General features: G+C 39.2%; 1 protein-coding gene across 2 annotated transcripts in view; it reads right to left on the bottom strand.

The window, feature by feature from the left end:
* The window catches only part of GMDS (GDP-mannose 4,6-dehydratase), a 419,946-nt gene that overhangs the window by 8,338 nt on the left and 384,230 nt on the right, over positions 1 to 27,378 (bottom strand). The window contains exon 10 of one of the 2 annotated variants that reach the window (XM_064662987.1): positions 3,363 to 4,228. The exons of the other annotated variant lie outside the window; for it this stretch is intronic. Within the exon in view, the coding sequence (XP_064519057.1) occupies positions 4,091 to 4,228 (138 nt within the window). The 3' untranslated portion in view covers positions 3,363 to 4,090. Of the gene's footprint in view, positions 1 to 3,362; positions 4,229 to 27,378 lie in introns of those variants that run through there. 2 annotated transcript variants of the gene reach the window in all.

The following is a 27,378-nucleotide window of genomic DNA, read 5'->3' as shown; positions in this document are numbered from 1 at the left end:
GCCACTGGCGACCCTCGAGCCAGATAAAATTCCTCCCGAATTACAGCCCGATATCCCTGAAACTAGTGCTGAACTCACTTTGGATCCAGCGCTGAGCTCACTCATCAGGAGCCATCCTGCATGGGGATTGGCATAGCTCTGTACCAGGGCATCCCGCTGCAAGTGGGACCACGGCTGCTTTTCAGGTTGCCACGCATGAGGCAGTCTGAAGAGTGTTTCCTCCACAGCAGAGGGAAACAAACAGCAAAATTACCACAGCTGGCTGCAGTGAGGAGGGTGCTTCCCTCCCTCATAGTTTGCCCTGAGGCCCAATTTTGCACTCCTGGGAAGACCTGGAAGTTGTTCCCCAGCTTGGATCCAAGTGCAGTTGTAACCTCAGCTCATGGCTCTGCAAAATGCCAGAGGCGTCTGAACAGAAAGACTATTTCTAGTTCAAAGGAATGCCTCTGCAGAAAAAGCAGGGAACTTCTGGAGGAAAGGAAGAAGACCAAACTCACTCCGTTTGCCACATACAGGCCATAATTACGATAGTTCAGGTAGCAGAGCTGGAGACAATCATAGAATCATGGAATGGTTTGGGTTGGAAGGAAGATTAAAGATCACCTAGTTCCAAGCCCTCTGCCGTGGGCGGGAACACCTTCCATTAGACCAGCTTGCTTCAAGCTCCGTCTAACCTGGCCTTAAACACTTCCAGGGAGGAGGCATCCACAGCTTCTCTGGACAACCTGTTCCAGTGCCTCACTACCCTTACAGACAAGAGTTTCTTCCTAATATCTGATCTAAGCCCTCTTTCAGTTTAAACCTGTTCCCCTTTGTCCTATCACTACATGCTCTTGTAAAAAGTCCCTCTCCATCTCTTTTGTGGGTCTCCTTTAGGTACTGGAAGGTTGTTCTAATGTCTCCCCAGAGCCTGCTCTTCTCCAAGCTAAACAACTCTCTCAGCCTGACTTCACAGGAGATGTGCTCCTTTAGATTATCTTTCCAGCCCTCCTCTGGAGTTGCTCCAGCAGAAACTCTTTCTGATATGGCATACCAAGTCATCTGAACACACACATCACAGCTAAAAATCTTTAGCATGTTTGCTCAAATGCAAGCAATTAATTATATACTCTGTGTTATTATGAACCAAGCTGAACTTTTCCAACTCTTTTAACAAAATAGAATTGCTCTTTGCAAATGCTGGTTACAGGTGGTATCACTTCCATTGACTGCCACTGCCCTGTAGCCTGGCTGCTGCTATGTGAGCTGACCCTTGCGTGCTTCACGCTAACCTGGGCATAAAGAGGTGTTTGAATAACACAGATTTTGCACGACATGGGTTAGAAGCATTTGTGAATTTTCCTTTTACAGCAGAGGTTTTGGGGAGGCTGTACATGAGCATGTTTCTTCAGGCTCCCTGGCCAAATGTGTCACATTCACATCACTAAAAACCAAGACTCTATCAGAGATTAATCTCTTTCATATGGGTGGAGATCAGCCGTAGTACAGGAAAAAACCAGGTTTCTTCTCTTTGCACTGGTATCTTCAAGTCCTGCTTTTGTTCACTGTTCAGTGTTTTCTTCTTGCTTCACCTATTCTCCACTCTGGCAACTATTTTGTGGGTGAAAGTAAGATAATAATATCCTCATCAGACATGGGTTTATTGCCGCACACATTTTGTATTATTTAGGCAAGGGCATGGTACTTTTAAAAATTATTACATGTAATTCTCACCCTTTTTTTTAATTCACTCTGATTAGTTTTCTTATCACTCTCTACATTTTCTGCAAAGATCAGAAAATCACTTTGTGAAGCTGTTTGATTTCAGCTGGGTTTATTGTTCAGTAATGAATGTATTTCTCATTGGAAATGGAATATGGACCCTAGGGTTAGCTGTCTTCACTGGCTGACATACCAAGATGAGTAGGAAAACTGATAACCCCAGCAATCCATGATGCAAGCCTACTTAGTTTCTTCTCTTCTTCCACTAAAAAGTACTTCATTTTTGACAATATATTGGAAATGTAAAGAGATTCTGTTATCATTGCTAGTCAAATACCAAGTGATAACCAACAAAACAGTGATCAAAGGACAGTGATCTTGTATTCTATAGATATTTATCTATGTACTTTTAGAGCATTAAGCAGCAATTTAATGAATGTAGATCAATGAATGCAGGATATTACTACTTCATTAGAATGAATTCTTTTTCTTGTACAGGATGCATTGTTTGTTGCGATTTTGCTAGCCCATGGATATTCAGATTTCTGAAAAAATCATGGCATTTGCTAACACCAAAACGACATTAATTTTTTTTTGAAGGGTCTGCTGTTATATTTGACTTAATAAAAATATTAATTTACTCAAAATGTAATTTTTCATCTAAAGAGCATGTCATTGAAAAGTTCTAACCCACCTGTAACAGCATTTGCTGTCTTTGCCTTGTGCTCAGTGCTCACTTCACCACTCTGAAGGCTTGGCTGTGACTGAGATTGGTCAGGAGAGATGATACTCCTTTCTTTACTTGCTATATTGATATATGAACCTCTGTCCCTCTGAAGCATGTGTAAGACTGGGGGGAAAAGGACAGAGAGGAGGTGGATATTTCTCTCTTCCGTCTTCCTTCCCGCTATGGATTAACTAGTACATAAGAGTTAGCATAGAGGATGTTTGGTCATTTCTCATTGTTTGAAAAGCAGTTGTAAAATACTCCCTCCTTGCAGTACGAAGGATGAAGAGGGGAGCTGCCACTTCTCTGGACAAAGTTACATACTGTTTTTACTGCTGGCTTTTTTTTTAGAAGCAGCCTCCCTTTAAACGGTCATAAACCCAATCTAATTTATGGAACGCATCTCCTCATCTCCCACCCGTCACTGCATTCCAATTTCTCAATAAAACCCCCATCTGATTTGAAAACCTTTTTCAAAGCAAAATATCTGGAGAGAATTTAAGCTGTGAGAGGTTTAAAGGGAGCTCAAGAACTGAGGGAAAAAAAAATTCCAAGTCCCCATATGGAGAGGACTCAGGATGTGATACCCTGTGCCTTCTGTCTGCAAAAGTGAAGCTGTCTTTGACTGAACACAGTTACAGAACAAGCAAGAGTCCACAAAAGGGTTAAAATAAAACAAGGTAGGATAATTTCTGATGCTGAATATGTCCCAAATGTATTCTCCAGCATGCTTGATAGAGAAGGAAGTCCAAGCAGTGGCCTTTCACATGACATCATAAAAGCCTAATTTATCACCAGCCACCAAACATCTAGAAAATCATAACATCCTTTCAGGAAAACCATGTGCAAAATAATCAGATTTGCTTTGATGAAAGCTTTAGTGTTTGAGTCCAAGTAGGACACTACAAAGAATAACCCTTTGCAGGTACTTGCATACAACAAAGCAGGTCATATTTAATGCTTCAAACTCACACTTTATCCATTAAAAAGCTTATGCATTTCCTGCCCATAAACAAACATGTTTCTACTCTGCATGTGTGTTCAACCAATCCTGCTAAGATAAAACACTGTTCACTGGTAAGACAAGGTAGACAGCCGCATATGTCCTTTACAGATGAAACACATGCTTGATTGCTGCAAAAAAAGGCATTGTGCTCGCCACTTCCTCATCTCATGGTCCCTTACAAGTGTGCTAGGGATGTGGGCTGAGTATTGCCACAGTTTGTCCTAGCTTTTGAAAGGATGAAGTCCTCCCAGCACACTCAGCATCATGGCTACGCATTCCTCCTGACAAACTCCAAAACACTCTGCCAAAACCCCTGTCTGTCTGTCCAAAGCTCTCACTGTTCTGGCTCATCAGTTTTTGGTGACCAGTGTAACCTGACTGTCTTGATGGAAAAATACTGCTGAGCAAGAAGTATATTGCCATAAAATCAATTGGCTTCACATTTGCAAATGAGATCAAACAAGTCTTTTGTTTGTGTTGATTAGGTAGACTAAACAGACCACAAAGCAATTCATGAATGGCTACAAATCAGCTACATGGTGTTCAAGATTTCTTTTTGCTGTAATTTAAGTTTGTTGGTGTGTATTTAAAGACACACAGATTTCAGTAGCCATCCAGTTCACTGCTTAATAATCTGACCCTTAGGCTCCTGCTGGTCAATGGCCACAGGTTCTTCTGGTCTGACTAGAAAAATAACCGGATTTTCCACACCATTCTTGGTAGTTTGTTGTTGCATGTTCTGTGATCTTGGTTAATAAAAATAACTTCCTATTACATTTCCTGCACAGGCAAGTCTGGGGAAAAAAAAAAATCATAGTTTTTCCTATTACATCTTTCACTTTCTCTCAGAGCAGACCACAAAACCCACCACAAAATATTCCAAGAAATCAAAAAAATGAATACAACTATTTTATTGTCTTTTAAAGATCAGTATTTTGTTTTCTTCCACCCTTCCCTTGGTATTGAATTTTTCTCATTTTCTTTGTTGTATAAATCTTTCCCATGTTTTGGCAAATTTATTTTCCTGTAAAATCCCATGTATCTTTTTTTTTATTTTAAGACATTTTTCTTTCCTAATTTGATGTGTCTCCCAGTCTTTCTCTTTCATTCAATCTTGTCCCATTTATCTTTTGAGAATCAATGTCCTGCTCACAAACATCATCTTAAATCTGGCCTTACTTTCCCATCTCTCCTTCATCCTTAAAATATGTCATCTTGTACTGAGATTTTGTTCTCATTTCTACTATAGTGTTCTTTTCGCTTGAATATTTTTTCCGAATACATAGAGGTATTCTCTATGTATCCTCATAGCTTTGTTCCTTTTTCTTTTCTAGTGGTAGTCCATTGCATACCAGTGCCAGCTTCCTCTTCACTCAGAATTTTGTGTAGAATATTGCAGGGGTCTGGAAGACAATTCATATTACTGGTAACACAGCAGAGATTTGCTGACAGTTTTGAAACTATGTTGAAATAAGTTTCAAAAAAGCAATAAGATCTAAAGCTCACAGTGCCAGTTTCACAGTACAGGTAAAAAGCAGATTCATTGACTGCTATTACTATTCACAGTAGCTCCCTATAAAATTCCACAGATTTGGCAGTGCATTCACCATATATACTTTAAAAGCGTGGATAGTATGCTCTGTTTCTTTCCAAAGCATCACCAAATGCAAATACCACTTCCTGAAATCTGTCCTCTCAATGACCTTCTTCTCTTAAACACTTTCAATTAAACAAGAAAGGAATTTTGGATCTGTTACCAAAAAAAATTCTTTATTTTTCACCCTGCAGCGGTCAAATATGAAAAAGCGTTACAGAAGGAAAACAGTTAGCATTTTCTCGTGGTCCTGCCCTACTTACCAAAACTTCTTTAGTTCCACAATTAAAAAGCAAGCAAACTATTCAGGCATACACAGCAGTAGGTATGGGCTCAGAATATTTCAATGCTTTCACCTGTATAATGTTTAAAATGTGAGATGCCTAATCAATCACTTCATTTCTTTACGAGGAAAGTGTCTCTTGAGACCACTCACACGAGAACCATTTATTGCCAAGTTTCAATATGAAAGACAGAGCTGTTCCTCAGACAAGTAATCCTATTTTTCATTCACGTTTTGGCAGGGCAGAGATGCCAGGTAAAGGTCCCATTGTACATTGCACAAACACAGAAATGGCAGCCCCTTCTCTGAAAATTTATCGAAGTCAAATATCACCTCATGGAATATACAGTTAGAACTCACTGACAGATCGCATCTCTTTTCCATTGTGGGTCACCAATGAAACCTTATGGCTTGGTTTACTTTCTTTGATGTATTCCATTGTAATGGCAATACATATGAACACATAAGGCCATGAATTACAGAACTTATGTGTATCTACTGAGAATTGAAAAAGCAGCTGAAGAAAGCTAGATAAACATCTTGGCAGCTTCATTCCACTTGTAACCTGAGCAAGACTTCAACTAGATGTAATACCACTTAGTCAAAACAGAACTGCTTCACAGCAGCACTACAATGACAATGAAGGACCAGAGAGAAAATACAGATTTTATATAATCAAGCAGCAGAGAGAGAATACAGATTTTATATAATTAAGCAACAGTAATGACATTACAATGGGAAGAAAGCACTGTCATCCGCATTTTATAAAGCTAGGAGGCAGGATGATTTAGGGACTTGACCAATGCCTTGGAATGAGAGGGAGGAGCAAGAAGAGAACCTAGGCTGTGTCTCACCACTTCTCTCTGATGTATAGCTTACTACAGATAAAACAGCCAAAGCATTCACGTCCCAGTGCATCTGGCACAATTTGACCTGAGTGAGTCTGTACCATTGATTTGTAGTGAGCAGCCCACCAGCAGCAAATTGCTCCAAGGACAAGTGGTCATATAGCACCTTGATGCAGCAGGTGACTTATTTAACATGCATTTCTTATTTGTCTAAACTTTCACTTCTATTTCTGCCCTAGATTTACTTTTATAGCTTCGTTCACACAAAAATCAAATACTCATTCCAGTGATACTAAAAAATTATCATTGCTTGCTCAACTTTTCCTCTCCAGGCTCCTGTGATCAACTTGAAAGTAACAGAACTCATGAGTTCATTGGGTTGTCTTTTGTTCTCTAAAGACCTAATTTTCATCTTTACAGAGATTTTTTTGTAAATGTAAGAGGTCGGAGCAAAATATTAATATGTCAAAAGGCTAAGATGTGTGTAACCACAGGACACCAGAACTTTCTGCTTCATGAAAACAAAACAAAACAAAAAAGGATAATACAGTATTAATTACAGGACTGCAGAGGTTGGCAAAACATAACAACAGCTATTTATTTCACTTCCCTGTCATTCAGGTAAGGGTTTACTGTACCAGTTGCAAGAAAGGACCTTGCAGTGCCTTGATACTGCAGCCTACAGGAGAATTCTTCCTTTTTCCTGTGATTTCATCTTTACTCCAAAGGGCATCAGACTTCATCAGAACTTTTTAGAAGTGCATCACCCCATGCATTAAAAAAAAAAAAAAGGAAATACAAAAGCATTCAAACTTATCACAAAAGCTGCTCAACACTTTCTAAACTTTTGCCAAGGTATCCACAAAATAATAATTAAATCTCCACTTGCTATAAGAAAAGTATAAAAGGACTTTACATTCTGATGATGTATTACTACCTGTTCAGCAATGCTACCCACATCATCTCACTTCAGTAGCACACAACTGAAGCATGAAACAGCCAAAAGCTTTAGCAATGAGAAAAAAACAAACCAAAATAATACTACCTCTTCTAAATGAGCTTCACAATGCACTAGCACGCAGTATATGGCAGAACAGGTAACTTCTGTGGTCTTGAGGTTTGATTTGAAAGTATAAAGACTGAAATTGTTCACTAATATTAAAAAAAAAAATCATAGTAACCTAAATGGGTGGCATGTCTGGCAGTTTACACTAAAAAGACCCAAATAGACCAATTGTATTGTTTAAAACTAAACCAGTTTACATTTTAACAGCATATACTGGAGTAAAGTCCCATGAACTTACTATTCCATATAGGCAGTGAACTGAGAGCACTCTGATTTTTCATAGCTTCTTTTGGCATAGTTTATATTTAAATAATAACAATCAGGATCATTTTCATCCATGTGAAAAAAAAGAAGTTCAGATCTAATCAAGAGACAGTACTGTCTCCTGACACTGCCTGCTCTATGCTTGCTTGAGCACGTAGGCAGCAGCTGGCACTTCCACAACTTGATCATTACTATTGCTCTTCAAATTATGCCTGTCAGACAGGTTAGGAAAACATGAGTAATTAAACATAAACAGTGTCATAAAATAATAGTAAGAAAAAAATTAATAATCATCCAAAAGAGTGTTTGGGGCACCTCCCTACAGCACCTTGGATTTCTGCCCCTTCTGCTCAGACAGTTTTCCTCTATGTACTTTTTAATTATTTCCTTCATGAGTCCTTTAAGGCAAAGAAGTTTGTAGAGGTGGGAACAAAAACACATATTAGAACTGATGAGAACAGTGATACGCAACAAAGAGAAATGCCAATTAAGTATTCCTGAACTACTGCAGCCTGACTCTGAATTGCTTATGGCAAAGACTTATATGCCTCACTATGACACTGATAGTTAGAGATGTATGTATTTTAAACGCAAAATTTCGGAAATTGCTTGTTCCATATTTAAACCATGCACTACAGCTGGCCACCTGGTGCAGTACTTCTCTTCTGGCCCATCAGCTCAGTATTTAAACCATATGCAGGTCAATGCAGAAATTCTGCAGCCCTGTGGCCCCAGCAGTACATGCAGATGTATGTCTCCTTTTGCTTGAATAGTCAACAACCAAGCTAATTCCTAGCTCAGTTCCCTTACAAAACCAGCATAAACCAACAAAACAATAAAGATTGGGACTTCGGACCATGCTATTAACAACCCTAAGCAGGTTGTTGCAGCCTATTTTCGTGCACATGGTTACTGGAACTGAGCATGCAATTCTGGTAATTGCATACAAAAATGACCAGCTACATGAGTAACGGGACATTCGTCATCTGCAATTCTTATTGTGTAGGAACTGTGTAAAATGTGTGATCCTTCATGATAGCAGACATGCAAATGTTAGGTAAGAACAGCACTGTTTTCAGCTGCTTTACATCCAGAATAGTTATTCATATATTTAACTAAAAGGTGCAACCAACTAGATTTACTCCTACTTGGGTCTGTGTTTTGCATGGGTAAGAATTAGATAAAGTACAATGTAGGGAAGACTCGTGCCTGTCTACATAAGAAGAAAAATAAGTGTAGCAACATACATAATGTCTAACACATTAAAGTCCACATATTAAAAGAACATTTAGAGATGGTTCTTGTTCTCTTTGGGTAATTTTGCTCATGTGTGTGCCCCAAGTTATGTATTTTCATACAAATTTCAGCACCTCTCTGAAATAAAGCTCTTCTTCCCCTAAACCGTAAGTGCTTTACTTTCTATATTCAAGACTGGAATTTTTTAACTGACCTCATCAGAGGTGCTAACTAGTGTACTACAAGTATGCCAGCAATTCAGTAATAGCTATCTAACAGAATATTTTTGGGGGGAATTGCCATTTCTGGGGAGGAGGGACTTGCCCATTCTCATGCAATTTCCCAATGAAATCATCAGGAGCCTGGCCAAAAAGTGACCGAGTGGGCTAAATACAGCCAAACTTGGTAATGTTCATCATCACTGGTGGTAGTATCCCACCAGGCTAAACTCATAAATTTGACAGTAGGAAGAAAGGAACTGTCCCCATCTGCCAGTATTCTTGCGCTTTGTATCTCTGCTTGATTTAGTCCTTTTTCCACTGACTTGATGTAAAGACCACTAAACTCAACAGCCGATTCTCTCCTTGACTTCAGGGTTTGGTTTAAGCTCTTTTTTCTCAGCATCAACAGATAACATAGGATGAATACCCAGCTTGGTTCCTTCTTGGACCAAGTATCATTGGACATTCTCCATATCTCCAATTCATGGTTGTTTTTATCTTCCATTTGATGTTTTTCTACTACGCTTTTCTCCTTTTTCACCATTACCTTCCTCCCCATCTCCTTAAAGGCTCCACCCCTTGTCCTCCTATTTCTCAGCCCAGTGAAATCCCCATCTTCTGCTTTCCTAAGGCTTTTCTATCTTTGACATGTATGAATATACTTCAGTCTTTGGTCACATCTTTGGAGAGGGTGTTCAGTTAATTTGGCTCTCTTCACTAATCAGCTTTCCAGCAGAGTTTGCTTGCTAGGACTGGGGCAAATTATACTCAGATTCATTAATCAAGATATAATAAACTCCATTCACTATTTAGCAATGTGTCATATGTGGCAAAAAAACCCCCAAAACCAAAGGGTAGATGAAACTAGGAGACCCTTTGACTGGTTTGTGGCCTTAAAGTATTTCTGGGAAGGTCAAAAATCTCCAAGATATCTCCACAAATTAGGTTTTGCACTTGGATTTCTAATTTAGCTGAAAGATGTGTAAAAACACATGCAGCCAGACAGCTCCTTGGCTATACATCTAAGGAAGCTCAAAGCATAAGTTATTACTTCCAAAGTCAATTGTAACTTATGCTCACTAAATTGGCTCCAGATCCACCCTTTTCAGACAGTAGTATAGGAATAATTTATTCTTCTGGTGAAAAGCACCCATTTTAGCTAAACCACACCCCCAGCTGGGAGTCTCACCAGCAAAAGTGCCAAAGGCAGAGAGACTCAGAGGTGCAAAGGGCTATTGGAGGCCAGCAGAACAGGGGTAAATAAAGCACAGTATGTAATAGTGTCTGTCAGCACACTGAAACATATAACCTCTCCCTAACATAGGGGGTCCACAACACAAATCTGAGAGGAAAATTTGTTCCTGTGGTTCAATCATCACATTAGATGAAGAGATTTCCTCACTTTTAACATCCATGTGATTTATACCAGAAGTCTTATGGATAGTGGTGAAATCGTTGCAACTTTCTGGATGTTTTGATTTATGTCCTCAATGTGTATCTTGTTTTCTCCCATTGAGAAAATGCTGTATATAAATATGGCATGAGAGGGCTGAGAGCTCTAATTTTAGACACCTAACCCAAATGTCAAGTTAAGTGCCTAACCAAAGCAGAGATACAAAACCTACATAAACTAGGAGCTTTTCTCTCACCTATTACACTGGTAACCTGAGCTGACATACATGAATTCAGCCCCTTCCAGTGGCAGCAGTGACTTGAGGCGATCTGCACCACAAGAGAGTTAACACTCCCATGAGAGATTGCTTCACCAGCTATCTACAGAAATACCGACCTACATACAAGGCTTTTCTTTCCCCAGGTGAACTCCTGCATCAGCAGCTATCCAACAGGAACCTCCTCATATGAGATCTTTAATAGCAGCAGCTGCTAAAGCAAAGGGAACTGCAGAAACACACTTGTTGCCAAACTGTGCATTTAGTTGGAAGAAGGAGAAACAGATGGGGAAATCACTCCTCAGACAGTGTTTACTAGCACAATCAGCACCTGAGGCAGCACTTACTCAGGTGCTGAAATTACAGAGCTAAGTTTTATGATGAGAAATCTATTCCTCATATGACAGCTATATTTCTCATCATGGATCATAAAAAGCAGATGATCCATCAGATAACTGCTTGATTGTAACGTGCATCACAGTAAAACCATCAACTTTCTGTTTTGTTTTACGACCCTGGTTACATCTGGAATGCTTTCAAGAAGGATGCTGATGTTCACTTTGGGTACAAACTGACTCAGTGAATTTCTGTTTTGCTACTTATGTGGTAGTAGACAACAAGAATAAGGAGGAATGATAGCAGGAATACCTCCAGTTTTGCTACCAGGAAGACCACTTTGTTACGACTAATATAACTTCATTGAATACTCTTCTTGGACAGGACCATAAAGAGGATTCTTAATTGTCTCATACCTTTCTCTTCCTTTTTAGTCAAACAGACTATTCCTTTCAGTCGTCTATTTCCTCTTCCATTATAGATCTTTTCCACAACTACTAATTCAATAATGGTAATGATAGCCATAAAACCAGTATTTGTAGTAATCACACAGTTCCGTATTTCTATAATAACAACAGTAATTTCTTATCTTTACACAGTATTTGGTGTCAGATAATTTCTAATTCTTGACCCCTTAGAGGTAGGAAAAAAGGTGAAAATACTTTTCTAAGGTTGCAGAGCAAGCCTCAAATAAAATTCCTGATTTATCTATGAGTATGTAGTGGAAATGCAAGCTTGTAAGTCAACACCCCAAAGAGACATGTTACCAAAACCAATTTTTACAAAAACTTAGAGATCTGCTCTTGGAGATTGTTGTGATCTCGGCAGAGCATAAAAACTGGAAAAAAGTTGTCCTTACTGATGTTCAGTCTGCCTTTTTGCTTGGCAAGGTTACAACCTCATTAAACAAAAAAAAAACAAACTACCCTCTGGTCTTGCACAACTCTGCCAGGAGGGCTTGCAAGTTCTCTGGACAACTATGGTTGCTCTTAAATTGTGGGGTTGATCCATCACATGTTGAAATCAACAACACTGAACCACAGCTCAATATTCAAATCAGTTCTTCATGGAGGAACAACATGTCTGTAACCAGCCAGGACATTGAGTCACTTCATTCTTGACCTTAACCAAAGGGGTTAAAGCAATATACATTTTATACCGCCCTGCAAAAGCTCAGCTGTGCTTGGTATTAGCAAATACTTCCATTCATTCCAAGTACCAGACTTCAGTCATTTTTTTTCTGACTGCATGATAAAATTCAGATGTTTTAAAAAGATCCTTCTTCCCTACATGTGCCCACCCAAGCAGCAACAGCAGGGCTTCTGCTAAAAACCTGACAATGAAATTTCATTTTGGAGAAAGACCAAATGTGGAAAACTTTGTGTAAACAACAATTGTTTCAGAAAATTATGAGCGTACCAGCCTGGGGTATGGGAGTTGTAAAGGAACGCGTTTTTGCCAGCTCAGTAGACCTTATCAAGCTTCCACTTTCTCAATGGACCATCAGTATAGGCCAATTAAGTCTCTTATTGTACAGGCCAGGCCTCCTCCGCTGCACTCTGACCAGCCCTACACCCGAAATCTCACCCTCCTTTCAAGTGGCAGCAGAGATCTGTTTAACCTGCATCTGTAATATTATTTCTGTGCCAGCTGATGGGGAATCCAAGCTGTCCCTTCGTGAGGCTAGTGAACTCATACATCCTGAACTGAGCACCAAACTTCCACTGTGTTTTGCTCAGTTAACCAAATGCATTTTTCTTTTGCAACAGTTCCTGTAGAGATACAGCTGGATCCTAAGGGGTCTCTAAGTGGAAGATATCTGTCCACAAAGCCAACTGTGCCTATATGTCTTCTGAATCAGGTGCTGTGTAGCTAGAAATAGCTACCTTGGTATCTTACCCTACAGATATTGGGGAACAGCATGGATGAAGAGAAACAAAGATTAAGTGATGGAGAAAAGTGCTGTGCTCTACATGCATAAGGACAAAATGGGCAGGAGAAGGGACTGCACTTAGAAAATAAATGGGATGTCTCTGTTGAAAAGCAGATGTTCTCATTGAAGGTCCTAGAGATGCTCACGTGTCATTAAGATTATGAAAGGAGCTTTAACACCTGCTTGGTTGTGTGCAAACAATGCCCCATCAAGACCTAGATAATGCTACATGTAATAAAGGGCCTGTATCAACAGAAGGTAAGCCAGATGCATGCAAGTGTTGCTACTTCATTTCTACAATCTTCAAGTTATCTAAGAGGACTATTATTTCATCCTACAGAGGAGACATTGCTCTTTGAAGTTAAGAAATATTTCTATTTAAAAATCCGTATTTCGTTGTGAAATTAACCTCTGAAAAACAGTCCTATACCTACAAAATCAAGACACACTGGAAGCACATGGTTTTAGATGCTTTTGTTATTGCAAACACTTGCAGCTATCAGGGGGAAAAAAAAAGAAAAAAATGAGCCACCTCTCCTTTTCTTCAATAGGGTTATTAATTTTTTTTATTCCAGTAGTTCTCTAAAGTATGCAAGCAGTGTCCTCACATGTGGGAAGACAGAAGCTTTTGTTTTATAAACAGAAATTCCTTTTGCCATATAATCAAACTCAGATTTGAAGATTTTTCTACAATGCTTTTAAGGAGCTAAACTCCATTTATCTGATTATGTCTTTATTTGTTGATACTATAAAAGTTTGGATACTCTCCAATGAATCCCAAGCAAAGGGAAAGAAATTCGTTTTTTTTTTTTTATCAGGATGTTACCTGATACTACTTGCAGCGGGGGAGAGTCCATCCTGCACCTTTCTTTTAGTACAATATTCAAAATATCTCTTCACGATAGTTAATTTCAATAACAAGACGTACATTTCAGTATTGCAAGATTCTGCAGTGGGGTTTACTACTACACTTTCTCCTTGAAGGCCCTCTTCTTCCCACCCCGCCACAATAACTCTCTGCCAAACCAGCTCAATGTTCTCATATTTTAATTGATGCTAACTGGATCCATCTGCTGCATGACTCAGGGGTTACTCTGAGCCTTAAAGTCCATTCTTATGCCAAATCTCAGAGATTTCAGTTCTCTTTTAGGAGAATGCTGTTTTTCTCTCTAAATTTTATACGAGGCAAGTTTAAATTTTAGCACATGTTTGCACAGCAGTGAAAAGCTGAATGAGACACTTGACACATCTCTGCCAAGCATTCTAAAGTCAAAGATAATGAACATATGGCTGCTACTCTCTGCCTCATAGCTTGCTTGCTCTTATTCATGGTGCCCAAAGGTCAGTCCACATTTTTGCAACTGACTACAGTTTTGTTAAGACCTGTACCTGAAAGAGTGCTTTGACTGTCACAGAGACTATTTCTGTATTTGTGCGTTATGATGGATAATGCTTACAAACACCTGCAAATGGAGATGAGAAATACTTCTGCCAAGTAAGTGTTTAAAAGGGACACTAACATACAGAGGCATTTCTACTTTTCATTGCTGGCAGCCAAAGAGAAGGCAGCATTTAATGACCTTTGAGTGGGTGAGTGTGTGCATGGGGAACAATGCTTACACAAATTGGAGCATATGATTACTTTTTCATTGGCAATTGAAGAATCACAGTATCAGTTTGACCTAGCTTGGCCATGGGCATAATTTTAACTAAGCAATAAACACATATCATATTACTACAAATACTATTTTAACATTGCATACAAGTAACTCCTGCTGATTTAACAGTGCTTGGAAAAAATAATACAGCATTTGTCTCCACGGAATAAAATTCCTCAAGATCCTGGCAATTAGTTGAATGCAGCAACAGAAACAACAAAAATACTAGAAGTGCTAAATAACTACTGGGAACCAAACTTGAGCAGCTTCCCCTATGCCAAGAACCATAGAAACCTGTTTTTGATTTTTGGCAGTTCTGCCTTTAACAGAGCTCCTAGTGGTTTATATTGGTCTAAAAATTAGGATCTCATTTAATGAATTCACCCTTGTAATTCTTCCTAAAACACAGTTTGAAGCAACAATGAATCAAAATAAATTGTATATAATAGGGGTTACCATTGAACAAATTACTGTAAGTGTGAGAGGCATTTGGTATGTCCTGCTAAATGCCTTGTCTGGACAAATCTCAGGTGAAGAATTTTCAAGTCATGTCAAGTGCTGAAGTATTCCACTGGGGATCCGTCTTACATGCTCTCCCAAAGGCTGAAATGCAATAACAAAGCATGACAGACCTCTCCAAATATTTAAGCAACAAAGAACAATGGAATGAGACAATGCTGCAAGGTAGTGTTGCATGCAGGGAGTGTTGCTGGCCTTGAAGTCACCTCTCAAAGTGTGGTAACACCCTAGGGTGTCTCCTGTCATTGCATCATTTGAATACGAACTGGAAAAAAAGAAACCTCAGACCTTTAAAGAAACCTATTTTCAGAGAGGAATTATTAGCAGATGGAAGCTGGTAGAAAAAGGACTTTGATCTCTGCAGCTTTAATTCCTACTGAGTTTCATGTATGTTCAAAACGGTGTCATCTCCTGAAGGAAAGGCAGGAGATGTTAGGTCATTGCTCACCTTACAGTCTCTTCATCTTCCCAGTGAGCATGTCCCGTTTTGGGGGTCATCTGCCAACAACTCACTGAAGCAAAGCAGACTTTAGTCACTGTTCTGCGTTGGTTGCATGGTGCTGTGGGTATCTGTGGTTCTGATCTACCATGAAGTTTACACAAGAAGTAGGATAAACCCTAAGGTGAATCTAGCCAAGTATTCCAACGCCTTCATTCCACCGAGCAAGTATTTTCAGGCATCATTCTAACTAAAAAATTTTCCACGTTTGATTCCAAATGAACCTTTTCTATAACAGTGTGTGTATTTGGCTAATTGCTGAATCAAACCAATGGGTTTCTATGAACCTTCGCTGGGAAGGAATTTGGCCAATTCACTTTAAAACATATTGTGCTTGAAAAAATGGGATGCCAGCTGGCTGTGTTTTATCTTGGGTTGTTTCAGATAAATAATGCCTGTTTTCTAGTAGGCTGAAATACATGCATGGGACCACTGCTTCATGCGAAGGAAAAAAGAAATACTTCCCTTTCAACTGCAGCCATCTCACTGTGTTGAAATCCAAACACTCTGAATAGCACTGTAATCAGAAACAGCAGATGCACGAATTTAAATTATGTCAGATTTGAAATAGTGTATGGTGGATCACCTTGATTAAGAGAGTCGTATTTCACATGCTAGAAACTGAGGATTGCATTCCCCATTCTTCTGCAAAGACAACTCTGACCGCGCCTCATGTTTGCTGAAATCATTACTGAGAACACTTACTCTGCAACTGGAATATTGCAGATAGCTGGGAAGTAAACTCCTATTTCATCATGGATGTCACTGCTAAACACTCCAAAAGGCACATGGCATGAAGCCCCCAACGCTGTGAATAGCATTGTTGTCTGATACAGCAAGTCCTGATGCAACCAGTCATGGAGAGGGAGTAAATGTTTCATCAAACAGCATAAGTACACCAAATAAAAGAGAAAACACTGAGATGTCTGTTTAAGTGTGATTTTTAAATTAGGCTTTTAAGAATGTGATGAGCTAGCTTTGTTTTTCTGACATGACTTACTTCCAAGAGATGCAGGTTGACATTTTTGTCCAAAGTCAGTGACTACAGGACCTGTGGATTTTGCTGCATCACCTTCACACAACCAGGTATGTCAGACATTGTGCTCTACAGAACCAGAGCTGAACACCATGTTTATAACAGGTCAGGATGCTGGTTTAATTTCAAATACAAAGCTTGGTGGACTTTCAGATATTTCAGATACATTGTACACCAATCTTACATGATATGCAATTTTATGAGCTCTATCAGTGAATGGATGCACCAACTTCCTTCCTTAACACTGAAACAAAATTATATATAGGGACACTTCATGGTACAGATTGGCTTTTTGAAGTCCTTAAAGCGGTTTAAATTGATACAACTTCTTTTTAGGTTTTAAAAAAACCCAAAACAACTCACAAACCAGTAGGTCTTCCATTTAGCAGACTACATGTACATTAACATGAGTGAAAGAAGAAATATGCCGTGTATCAGAGTCAGATAAGGATACACTCATGCACTGAGATATAATCAAAGTAATAGAATGATACAAGCATGTTTTAGCATACTTCTGTTTCACTTTTTAGGTTTACTTAACATCAGTTGCATATATAATGAAAATAAATTGCCTGACTTCAGTCTTCATTAGCTAATGAAGTATGTTATAGTGATACAAAGCTGTTGGAGTGTGTGAAATACATATACTTGGTAGAGTATCAATAATCCAAAAAGCCACAGCATCATGACAGGAAGAGATAACTAGACACTATTTACACAGCAAGTGGTACCAAGAAAAGATACATTATTGACCTGAAGTTACAATAGCTCAATACTGTTCTTTACAAGAAGTCCCTAGGCAGAGCTGAAATGCTACTAATTATTTGCAAATGTACAGAGAGTTGATAGAAAATAATTTCCCATAATAATTCTTTTAATGATCCTTCCATTGTAATTTGTAAATAAATAATAAATAAAAGCTTGCAACATACAGTTAGTTATCTGTGGAGTCTTGTCTATTAGCAGTTAACAGATAAAAGCAGAGGCATTTCTCATTTACAGAGAAAGGGCTTGGTGAAAATGGACCTGAATTATTTAATCATCTTTGGCATAAGAAAAAAAGATTGCCATGAATGATAACATTTATTTGCAAACATGCAGGCAGTCCTGTATGACTGTTATGTATATGACGTCATCATGCTTTTAAATTGTAAAAGATATGAATGACTTAGCATGTAAAAGAATCCCAAGATGTCATTAGGAAGCTATGACAGTCATTCCCCCTTTAATTTTCCACATAAACCACTGACAGCCAAAATGGTTCTGGAGCAGACGGCTAAGCAAACAGAGTGGCAGTGGGAAAGCCCTCCTTTTGAACTCGTGTGAGATGAAAGATAATTATACTGGTTTCACTGTTGGGTTTTTTTAACTGCTCGCTTAGTATACAAATTGTGCAGCTGGGATGAGGCTTGCTGTCACCCTGGTAGGCAGACAGGTACTTTGGCTGTAGGGAATATACAGTTCCTGCCTGTGTCTGCTTGGATTAAAATGGCTCATTGCATGCTGGGACCTGCATGGTTTTTAAGACACACCTTTGTGTTAATGCCAAAGGTGGCAATATGACGTAAATATGATACAGCCCCTGGGCTTCTGGCAAGTCTCCAGGGCAGCCCACAGCTCTCTTATGAAGACAATACCACTGTGATATTCTACAGAAATCGATTAAAATGCTGCAGCCACTTCAATGTTGTCTGCAGCATGTGGGATCCCCTAACCTAGAATTCTTAAGTATGACAAAGATTTATATATTTATTGCAGCCACATGCATATATGCACTGTCAATAATTTCTAATTGAAGGCTCAAAAAATGAGAAGATGAATATAAATACTCGGAATTTGATTTTAATATATTGTGCAACAGGTCAGTGGGATCATTTCCACAACTGACAAAAAAGTCCAGTCCTGAAAATCTGTCTTGCTCACTACAGTTTTCTGGTAGTCTTTTTACGATACTGGCAGGCTAATAATTTCTTTTTGCTTTTTCTCAAGGCAAAGCTATTAGTTTCTCTAATATCATAGTGGGTTGTCTTGGAAATTAGCATACTACAAAATGAGAATGGCAAATAACTCCATTTCCAAATGCTATGTTCAGCAGCCAGATTTATTAGTGGATTTGGCAGCATTTGCCAACTCCTTTGCACATGAATAACTCTACTCACATAGTTTAAACAAATGAAACTAGGATAAATGAGATTAATTTGCCAATAGCAAATTGCATTCTATCTAAAAATATGAATTAGCCTGTACCAAATCCACATGCTTTTGTTTATTTCCAATATAATTAATGCACAGAAACACTATAGCAGACTATCTGAGAGTATAGGCTGCAGTACATTTAAAATAGCTGAAAAAGAGAGGAGTATCCTCGAACAGGGGTACCTTTCTAAGAGCCTGGAGACCACAGATGGGCATGTCAGAAGGACATGGCACAAGGAGAAATTGCAACCATGAACCTCTCGCAGAGCTCACACCACTTTGGGGAGGAAAGAACTGTGTGTTACAGCCGTCTTAGTCAACACGTGCAGCTCAGATGGAGGGGAACGTAAACCTGGATTAACCTACCATTGCAGATATTGTTATGTATCTAGTCATAGCTGGGGATACTGGTAACTCTACTCAGTGGAAAGCAGAGTCTGCTGTAAACATTACTTAACACCTAAGAAGATTATTTCTCCTGTTGTTTCCTTTGCCTGTCACGTATTCAAACTGGTCCTCCAAACTCAATTTTGTTCTCAATTATTGCATTCCTCAATTTGCTATATAAAGTTAGGATAAGTATGGCACTTCAGCTCTCACTGATGTACAGTGAAAATTTTTTGATTATTATAACTTTTTACTTCAGTGCCACAAGTACTCTTAAAACTGTTTCCTTCTTAAGTTGTTCATATATCTTCCCTTTTAGTAGCCATGATCTTTCTTCATCTTCCCTTGGCTGTTTTTGTTTCCTTTGTTGAACACTTTTCCACTTGCTATATTCCCGTCTAAATCACCCCTCTCCCTCATATGTCTTTCTTTTACATCTATTCAGTTTGTCCTACTGGGGCTTTCAGACTTTTGCTGTTTCTTCCCTTCCCCATTTCTCTGAAGGGTTTTTTCATTCTCACTTATCCACTGGGACTTCTCCTCCCACACTGGTTTTTGTCCCACCACCCTTATAAACTGTGTGCTAGCAACTCCCTCTCCCAAGTGCAAAGCCTTCAAGATGGGATTTAATGCCAGTGGAGGCAGAGGGAGCACAAAGCCTGCCTTCTCTCCTTGGTCCTTCACCTGGGAAGAGACACTTGGAGCACAAAATAAGAAAAGGATCAAGAAGGTCTCCTTACTTGGAGCTGACACCATGGGTTAGACCACCCTTCCAGCACATAGCTGCATGGGTCCATTCACCATGGGACCAGTTGCAACACCATTCATCACAAGCTCTAAATATGGAAAAGGGTAACTGAGAACACAACTGCCTCTAGTGATTAATCCTTCCACACCTTTCAGGACTTGCAAGACTTGGGGGTGGATGGTGACTTCCATTGATAAAGCCAACTAACTTGGAGGTGGGATGAAAGCGTCCTTCTCTTAAAAGAAAAACAGACCTGTTATAAAGGTTATCGCTTATGCCAGGAAAATTACATGCTGGCTATTTAAAGACTTTTTCTTGAAAAGCAATAAAAGTAATTAGCAGAAAAGTGATGTCATTTCTGACACTGTCAGTGTGGAAGCCCCCAATACCAAGTATTGTAAACCATTTCCCAATCTGCTTTTACACAGGCCTATGAACTAAAGAGAAAATTTTAGTGTTTAGTGCTTAAACCAAATGTTTAATTTTGAACATCCCCATAGAGTCAAACTGCAATGTGGAGGTTGCAGTTAAAAGCCCTGATTCCTTTATCTTCCTGACATTGAACCTACAGTATAACAAAAACATTTTGAAACTAATGTAGAAATAGTTCTAACTGGGGCATTAACATAATTTACTTCAGTCATGTTCATTAGGATCATTTACATCTTACACATGGGATGTGTAAGTATTCACCCTCCCTATACATATACAGTTGGATTTTATACATTATATATAAAAACACTCCCTTGCAAAGTATGATTCATTGGTTTAACAGTTGGTATTTTAGCTTTTCCAGTATGTTCAAAAGCAGTTTATACATTTAGAAATATGATGTATATAATCATTACCACTTCAAGTAGGATCTCATCCCATCTATATGAGAAGACACATTACACATGCTAAGCTAAGCACTGAAAACTACTGAGACGATTCAAAGCTGTGCAAGAACTGTGAGCCAAGCCTTGACTGACTGTTTTCTGTGTCATTATAAAGTGGTCTACTAACTGATTTATAATTGAGCACTGTAAAATATATGTATCAAGACAAAAGAGAGTAAAATGCCACCCTTTATCATGTACAAGAGCTGATCTTGCAAGAGGCTATGCCTTGGCCCAGGAGCAGGACTATGCTGCCTCATGATTAGAGAGCAGGGCTGGGAGTCAGATCCCATGGTCTGTCCTGCCACTGCTCTGTGGCAAATTGAATGGTCTCCCTGGGTTTTGATTCCTAAAAAGGAGTGGCAAATCTTACCAACCTAACCTGTATGTTGAATTTTCTTACTTAATGAATGTCAGAAAAACACAGGGATCTGCTGACTGCCAAGAATGGTCCTATATTCATTTGACATGAGTTAAAGGCATTTCCACTGAATACGCATTGAATATCAGCAAACCCAATGTAAACACATCATAAGGAACATCCTTATGGAAACAGTGCAGAGAAAATGGGAAAAATGCATGCCCCCATCCAGAGTAAAGCTTGTGCCATATGTGATTACAAAGACTTGTAGGCTGAAATGAGGCTGGGTATATTCAACATTTGTGTCCCACATTGGCTCTTATGAGTCTTCTTAATGTTGTCAGTCACAGAAAGCCCACCCACACATGCTGTTTGAGACAGAGGAGAGTATTCTCATTTTTTGGGTCACAGATGTAACTGAGAACCTGGTTCCCTGTTTTGTGTGCAACCAAAGAAAATTTAATGGGACCTTTGCTGAAAACACTTAGGTCAGATAATCACTAACCTGCTAGGCTTTGAGGTCTGCATTTGCCTCAGTGTAAGCAATAGAGAATGAGTAAACTTGGGAACAATGTTGATCTTCTGTACCAAGTGGTTCCTCTAACCACAGAGAATGCCACGTGTTGGCAGATTCGTTCAGTTCAACTTCATGGTATTGGAAGGATGGAGAGAGTGTGCTTGATGATTCTCAGAAATAACATTTCATTTAGCACCATTAGAAGCCCAAATACGTTGAATTTGAATGAAATATTCAGTCATTTTACCTGGAAAAATAAAAGACTTTTTGCTAAGTATGTGCAAACAGTGATTTCTTTCTATATCTCATAATATGCAGCAATTTTCACAGGAAAAATAATGTATGCCAATGACAATCATAGCCAATGACAATCAATGCCAATGACAATCATAGCATCGCCCTGTTTCAAGTCCCTGCCTCAAAGCAGGATGTTACCAATGTCCACTGACAACAAGCCATATATTTTTTTTTTTGTAATTATTATTGGAGATTATTTTGAATGAAGTTTCCCAACTTGGGACAGACATTTAACATAGAAAATTTCACCCAGTGTGGAGCAAAATGTAGAAACTTTCTCATAAAAGAAATTAAAATTATATGATAGGAAATTCTGTATGGTACAAAAAAGGCAAAGAAAGCAATACCTTTTTGTTGACAACCTTATTTGGCCAGCAAAACCAGACACATTCTGTATGCAAAAGCCTCTCTTAGGGTCTGAATTTGGATCAGCAGACCAGACTCACCTGTGATTAAAATCCCTCAGGATGTCTTGCATATCTACCTTCTCCTAATGAGTATATATTTTAGGGTCTGCCTGGCAGTAATCTTGAATATTTAGGTTGCCACACACCAACTTAGATAGTACAAGGCAGAAATACATAATTGAACATTATGTTTTCTCATATTAGAAGGGCAGCTCAATTTGTTATTCTGTCTATCCCATTTCTCAGCGTTGTCCTGGGTCACTCAGTACTTGCTCCAAGTAACGCCTGACCACCAATCAGCCACACAGGGATGCACTAGGAAACCACAAAATTTCATCCTGGACTAGACATCTCCCCTCCCTAGCCTTTCCAATGGTCTGTGCTCCTTCCTTCAAGTAAGACATTTCTGTCTAGGTTATATTGGAGAATGGCTCTTCAAGTGAATTGATAACAGGGCTGATCAAAGTCTGGCAGTTGTACCTTATCTATTGGGGATCATAATTCAGGAATGAAGCTGCCCTTCAGTTTGCTCCTCCCCACCATTAAATTACATTCAATCACTGCATGGAGAATGCAGCCCATGCACTCGCAGCCAGATGTTATCATTACAAGCCTTTTCTTATAAACTGATGCTGAAACCTGAGTGGTTGATGAGACTAGCTAAGCAGTTGTACCTTTGACCTGATTGCATTAAACTTGCCCTATCAATTTAAGCTTAGTATAAACACCATTTCCCAGAGTCCCTCATGACTTCAGTAGTGAGAAGAAGCTGACTAAGCCTAAACATTTTTTAACAGCAATCTTGTCTTACAACACCAAGGGGATTTGCCGTGTATCTGGGGCTTTATAAAACCATATGAACATGCTGAAAGAATTAAAGTCCTTTAAAAAAGCAAAATTGATGGTGACAGTCCTTTTAGAAAATCAGTTTGTTGAACGTCAGCACAAGGGGGGTTGAAAACAGGACTAAAGTATTTTTTAAAAATACAACAGATTCGTGTTTGTTTCACACCGCTGTTCCTGAATACTGAGATTTAAAGACAAAGACAAATGAAAAAAATATCCCAAACTGAATTCAACACCTATTAAAAAGAAGTCCCCCCTAGCACTCCACAAATCAAAGCCCTTCCAGATATATCACCTACCTGAGATCTCCCATGAAACATAGAGCATTTTTACCCTGGCATTTCAGATTTATTTTTAATAAAGTTTGGTCTATTTCACATTGAGGATAATTCAGATAATCCTATCAAAAGTTTCTATGTAGCAGCACATGAGCTAGAGCATATGGTATAGCATATGGCCAACAAAGCTTGGCTAGGCTGAATAAAGGGGAAAATGCTTACGACTGTAAGCATAAGAATGAAAGTAACATCATGCTTGAGTCAACTGTATTGCCTTCTATGGAATGCTAAATCAGTGGTTTGGTACTGCAGATGTTGGCAAAACCATGGGAGATAAACCATCAGAACATGGATCTTCACCTTGCTAGGTTGCAAGTGCTTTGGCCCTGATGCAGAAAAACACACTCGAAGTTGAGATGAGTATCCCTGTTAATTTTAGAAGAAGTATAGAAGTATTCAAAGCTCTGCAAGACTGAACCTCTGATCCAGAACTGGAAAAAATAAAGAAGTGTGCAGGAGTGGCACTCACTTTAAAACAGAAGTTTTGTGTTGTCTGTTGGTTGTACTAACATAACAAACTTGTCAGTGGAACTGTTGCCAGAAGTGCAAAGAGAAAGAGCGTTAAACAAAATGTGATGGCTTCATGCTTATGGAGAACATGCCTCAGAGCACTGAAACATAAAGCACAGAAAGCCAACAACTCCTCTTACTGTTTTGAAATCTAGTAAAACAGGAATATGCATTTTTAAAAAAATCGAAATAGCAAAAAATTACCTCAAAACAAGCATAAAACCCCAGTCCAACTAACAACTACTGTTATTTAGATAATTATGGAGAAGTTTTTGAAGAACTAATACCTTGGTTACTCTTAGAAGCAGCAGCATCTGATTTTTGTTAAACAAATGCCACTGCAGAAAAAAAAATGCAGGTAAGGAAAAAATAAATTGGTGCATAATTTTACATAATACAGAAGCAGAAACTAATCTAGAACTTAATGCAGAGTTCTTTTGTGTTCAAATTAAAGCAGGGTCCTTTTGGACAAATAAGTAAAGTACAGATTTAAATGAGAAAACCTAAACCCAACATTAAAAGAAGACTTGCACAAATTGCTTGCCTTGCAGAAAGCATCTCTTCTTTTGAGATTAGGTGAGACAGAAAAAAACCAGTGACCTTGCATCTGAATCCAGAAAGAAAAAAAAAAAGGTGTCAACTCTTTACTTTAAAATTTCGAAACTAATGTTGATTTACCTAGCCATGCCCTGTCACTACAAAAGATACTTCTGTCTCATAGCACAATGTAGAAGCATCTGAGTAGCTTTTACCCTACATTTGATACTAAGAGTGATCTAGCTGTGGCATGATAGGGAATAACATAGGTTATTTTAGCTAATCATGGTGTAAATGGATGCATTGTTCGCTGGGTAAAAAACTGGCTGAATGGCCAAGCCCAGAGAGTGGAGTTAAATCCAGTCGGTGGTTGGTCACAAGTGGGGTTCCCCAGGGCTCAGTGTTTTGGGTCAGTCCTGTTTAATATCTTATCCATGGTCTGGACAAGGGGATCATGTGCACTCTCAGTCAGTTTGCAGATGACACCTACTTGAACAGGAATGTTGATCTGCTGGAGGGTAGGAAGACTCTGCAGAGGGATCTAGACAGGCTGCATTGATGGGTCGAGGCCAATTGTATCCAGTTCAATAAGGCAAAGTGCTGAGTCCTGCCCTCGGGTCACAACAACCCCATTCTGTGCTACAGACTGAGGACAGAGTGGATGGAAAGCTGATCAGTGGAGAATGACCTGTGGATGCTGGTGGACAGCTGGCTGAACATAAGCCAGCGGTGTGCCCAGGTGGCCTTCTTGGTGAGGTAGAACCCTGGCTTTTATCAGAAATAGTGTGACCAGCCAGGATCAGGGCAGAGATTGTCCCCTGTACTTGGCACTGGTGAGGCTGCACTTCAAATCCTGTTCATTTTTGGGTCCCTCACTAAAAGAAGGACACTGAGGTTTTGGTGCATGTCCAGAGAAGGGCAGTAGAGCTGGTGAAGGGGCTGGAGCACAAGTCTGATGAGGAGCTGGGGTTGTTTAGCCTGGACAAAAGAAGGCTTGCGGGGAGCCTTATTGCTCTCTACAACTACCTGAAAGGAGTTTGTAGCCAGGTGGGAGTTGGTGTTTTCTCCCAGGTAATAAGCGAGAGGACGAGAAAAAATGGTCTCAAGCTGCACCAGGGGAGGTTTAGACCAGGTATCAGGAAAAATTTCTTCACTGAAATGGTGGTCAGGCCTTGGAACAGGCCTTGAAACAACTGCCCAGGGAAGTGGTGGAGTCACCATTCTTGGAAGTGTTCAACATGTAGATGTGGCACTTGGGGATATGGTTTAGCAGTGACCATGGTGGGCAGGGTTAATGGCTGGACTTGTTGATCTTAGAGGTCTTTTCCAACCTCAATGATTCTGTGATTCTATGATTTGTCCTTCCAGTAACTAGAATAACAGCTAAGCTGGAGAAGGTGAGGTACAGAAGAAGAATAATAAAGTATATAAAGGAGGATGGCAAAAGGTCAGAAAAGGGAAGTCTTAGGCTGGCATGAAGTTACTGGTTGTGTTTGTCATTATCTGCCTTAAGAATCATTCCAGGCACTTTCTATAATGTCAAAAATATTACAAACAAGCTGAAGAAGGTTGGTGATGGCTTAAATTTGAGAAACATCAGTACAGGGGAGGCTCAGGTTACAAAGAAAAAACTAGCTCAGAATGAAGATTGCCATCATGGAAAAGTTGAGATTCAAGAGGAAAAAGCGTGAGATAACTCAGAGACTAGAAACAAAAGTCTCACTGTGTTTGGAAACAACAGATATAAAGAAGAACCTGGAGGTACGAGTTCATCACAGATAACTGAATCAGAAGTGTGATGCAACCATGAAGGGAAGCACAGTCTTAGTATGTGTAGTATGAGGTGTTTCCAGGCAAAGTAGAGGAGCATTAGTGCTAGTGTATGAGACACTGATTGATGTGTCTTTTCTTTCAGATACAGTGTAGTACTCAAAAACTACTCTTGGTAGTGATGTTAAAAAAATTAAACTGCATTTGGTTCAGATAAAGAGAAAATTATAAGGATGTAACAACACAAGGACATATTTTGTTTGTTTTGTCAACCATACTAAAATTTGGGAGGTGATACAACTATGTGTTATGACATCACTTGGGAGAAGATGCTATAGAATCACTAAAGGAAAGAACTACTTAAATGAAGGCCAGTGGTATAAGAGCAAATGGATATATAAGCTTGCTAAAAATGCAAATACAGCGGGAGGTTAGAAGAAAATTCTTAACTACAAGATCAGGCAGGTTCTGGACTGCTGTACAGTGGGATTAGCTGCGGCTAAACTTCCTCATGACTTTTAATGCGCAGTTAATGAAAAAGGTTTTGCGATGTGATACCTGCTACAGAGATGAAGTGTCAGTATCTTCCAACTTGCTGTTAGCAGCATGGCTATAACATGAGCATCAGCATCTGGTAATGCTCTTATTCTTCTTAACGATTTAATATCTTAAATTTATATCATACTTTTCAGCCCAAAGAATCCCAAAGCACTTAAAAAATTGCAATTGATGTGCAATCTGTGAAGAGAGGGCTTAATTCACTGCAGAAACAGAGCTGCAGCACAGGTGAGAGGCAGCTGCTGTTTAAAGTGTGGTTATACTCAAACTATAAAAAAGTATTTACATTTTATAATAGGGAAGACCAAAGTGGTCTTTTGGGGGAGAAAGTATTTTCACTGAAAATTTGTAAGTACTCTGTATTTCCTATTTTCTTCTCCAGGCAGGAGCTCTGCTGCTGATGTCATGGAGGGACCATGGTGCAGCAATCC

The sequence above is a fragment of the Pseudopipra pipra genome, chromosome 1 (genome assembly GCF_036250125.1).
Source record: "Pseudopipra pipra isolate bDixPip1 chromosome 1, bDixPip1.hap1, whole genome shotgun sequence".
Lineage (NCBI taxonomy): Eukaryota > Metazoa > Chordata > Aves > Passeriformes > Pipridae > Pseudopipra > Pseudopipra pipra.
Note: the sequence above shows the minus strand (reverse complement) of the source record. Positions and strands in the feature narration are given on the sequence as shown.